This window comes from Aptenodytes forsteri, unplaced genomic scaffold (assembly GCF_000699145.1).
Source record: "Aptenodytes forsteri isolate BGI_AS27 unplaced genomic scaffold, ASM69914v1 Scaffold535, whole genome shotgun sequence".
NCBI lineage: Eukaryota > Metazoa > Chordata > Aves > Sphenisciformes > Spheniscidae > Aptenodytes > Aptenodytes forsteri.
This window is the reverse complement of record NW_008795855.1, coordinates 848,293-850,823: the sequence shown is the minus strand read 5'-3', so window position 1 is coordinate 850,823 and position 2,531 is coordinate 848,293. Positions and strand designations below refer to the sequence as shown.

At 67.6% G+C, this 2,531-nt stretch overlaps 1 protein-coding gene across 1 annotated transcript in view; it reads right to left on the bottom strand.

The window, feature by feature from the left end:
• Window positions 1–1,436: 1,436 nt before the first annotated feature.
• Window positions 1,437–2,531, bottom strand: part of LOC103902643 (NACHT, LRR and PYD domains-containing protein 12-like) — a 5,253-nt gene continuing 4,158 nt past the window's right edge. The window contains 4 exon segments of the mRNA XM_009283725.1: window positions 1,437–1,629; window positions 1,789–1,959; window positions 2,058–2,231; window positions 2,493–2,521. Coding sequence (XP_009282000.1) covers window positions 1,437–1,629; window positions 1,789–1,959; window positions 2,058–2,231; window positions 2,493–2,521 — 567 coding nt within the window.

The following is a 2,531-nucleotide window of genomic DNA, read 5'->3' as shown; positions in this document are numbered from 1 at the left end:
AGCTGCCGTATTACAGCGAGGGCAGCATGGAGGAGAGTGACCCCAAGGCAGCCCCAGGTAGGGGCACGGGGGCAGGAACCTGGTGGGGAGACCCGGGGAGAGGGGAGGTGGCCAGGCGCTGGGGCTGGGGAGCCAAGGGGACACGGCCCCTCCTCGCCCGGGCGAGCCCAGCTCAGCTGCGGCTCTCGTTAGCATGCAGCGAAGCATCAACCTTTCCCTGCTGATTAATCCCTGCTGCAGCCCTGGCTGAGAGCTTGCAGCCCCGGTGCCACCAGGACATCCCCGGTGGCGTGGCCGGAGGGGGGTGGCACAGCCAGACCCCTGCCACGGGCTCCGGTTCATTCCTGTCCACCCCCGTGCCTGTCCCAGACTCCCCTGCCCAGCACGGCCCCCCGGATGGCTATGACGATGCCACAGCCGTGCCGGAGGAGTCCCCCGCTCCCGGCGCTGGGGACATCTCTGAGGGGGTGGCACAGAGGAGCTGGGGCTGTGTCCCACCCACAGGTAAGAGGGGCCGCAGCCGCCCTGTCCCCTGGAGAGCCACCTCTGGGGGGGGGCTTTGGCTGCGGTGGCGGGCAGGGAGCAGGCAGCGAATCTATGGGGGCTGCGGCAAGACCCCAGCCGGGGTCTGGCAGGAGGGACATGAAGCAGCCCCCCCTCCAAGGCACCAGCCTTTGCTGTCCCCTAAGGTGGGAGCTGCCCCTCGCCAAGTCCCCCAGGAGCCACAAGAGACCCCCCGGCACAGCCCCCGGGGGGGACAGACTACGACGATGTTGGCATCAGCACCCTGGGGACGGTGCTGTGAGGATGCCCCGGCCACACCACCGGAGTCCCTGGGGACACGCGTGCAGGGTGGTGGGCCTCTGTCCCCAAGAAGGGGTGGCCCTGGCCACGGAGGTCACCTCTCCCTGCCCAAGGACCACAGCACAGCAGCAAAACGGCTCCCGTGTCCCTCCCGCGAGCAGCGCCGCTGGGATTATTTTTTAATTTCACTTTGAATTTCTCCTTTTTTTTTCTCTATTAAAACCCAAAACTGTCTGGAGACTCACTTCCAGGGCTGGCACCTTGCTCCCGGGTACATCAGCCATCCCTTGGAGACTTGGGGCAGGAGCTGGACCCACAGATGCGTCCCTGGGCATGGCGGGGACAGGGGGGCAGAATGGGGAAGAGCACAGGGGGATTCCTGGGACTGGCCCCGGGGCCTTTATTTGGCATCGGCAAACACCCACACAACTATTCCCACCGACACGCGTGGGGAAACGGGAGAGGGAAGGACCTGGACCGGCTCTGCCCTGACCCCCAGCAGATGCAGGCAGGACCTCCTCCCCTGTCCCCCCACGCGTGGGGCGGGCTCAAACCCCGGGAGGCTTCCCCCTCGCCTTCAGCAGCACCGAGAACTGGGCTAGAAATGGCTCCGGTTGTTGCAAGGACCTCTCCTAAAGGAGGGGAGCGCCTTCCTGCCTCCTGGCCTCCACGCGCCGCAGGCCCCCGTGGAAGGGCAGCCGGGCCATGGCCCCCGCCTGTGGCACGTCCTGCTTGAGGAGGTTCCCGATCTTCAAGTCGGGCTTCAGTGCCCGCAGGGCGGCCAGCTCCTGCAGCGCTTCCTCGCTTAACCCGGACGTGCTCAGTCTTTAAATAGAGGGAGGAAAGGAGAAGCGCCGTTAAACCACCCTCGGCTCTCCTGGGCGCCGGGATGCTGGTATCCCCCTCCCTGTGCCGCAGCATCCGACCCTGGGGTGCCAGCGCGGGGATGCCGGGGACATAAGGGGGACGTGCCAGGCACCTTACCCCAGTGCCCGCAGTGGGCAGGCAGGATGCCGGAGCTGCTGGCAGAGCTGCAGGACGCCGTCGGCTCCCAGCTCATTGTCGCTCAGGTCCAGGCAGGTGAGGTGGGGGCTCTCCACCAGCCGGGTGGCCAGGGCTCGGCAGCAGGCGCCGGTCAGCCGGCAGCTCCCCAGCCTGCAGGACCAAGGCAAACAGGGATGCGGGGTTTGACCGGCCGGTTGGTGAGCTGCTCCGGGTGGGATGGAGGGAACGCCGGCCCTGCGGCCCCTTACCGCAGCGTCTGCAGCTGGCAGGCACGGCGCTGGAGCCCCTTGCACAGCAGCTGCATGCCAGCATCGCGCAGCCCCTCGCTGAAGGACAAATCCAGCTCCTCCAAGCGCGGGCTGGTGCCCAGCACGGTGGCGAGGTCCTCACAGCAGGCGCTGGTGAGGCGGGAGTACCACAGCCTGCCGGAGACCCACGGGAAAGACACTCAGAGCCAGCCCAAGGGCCCCCCCGGTGCCACCCCACCATGGTGACGGTCCCCACCCCGGTGCCACTGCTTTCGAGCTCCTCACCCTGGGAGAGTGGAACAGAGGGACAATGCCACCCTGGAGGGACTTTTTTGGGGTACCTCCCCAGCCCTCCACTCCACCCCGTGGGTTTGGCCGCCTGGGAGATGCCCGTGGGATGCCGGGGGGATGCCCGGGGGTGCCGGGGCCACTCACTGCAGGATGCGCAGGCGGCAGCCGGGCTGCTGCAGCCCC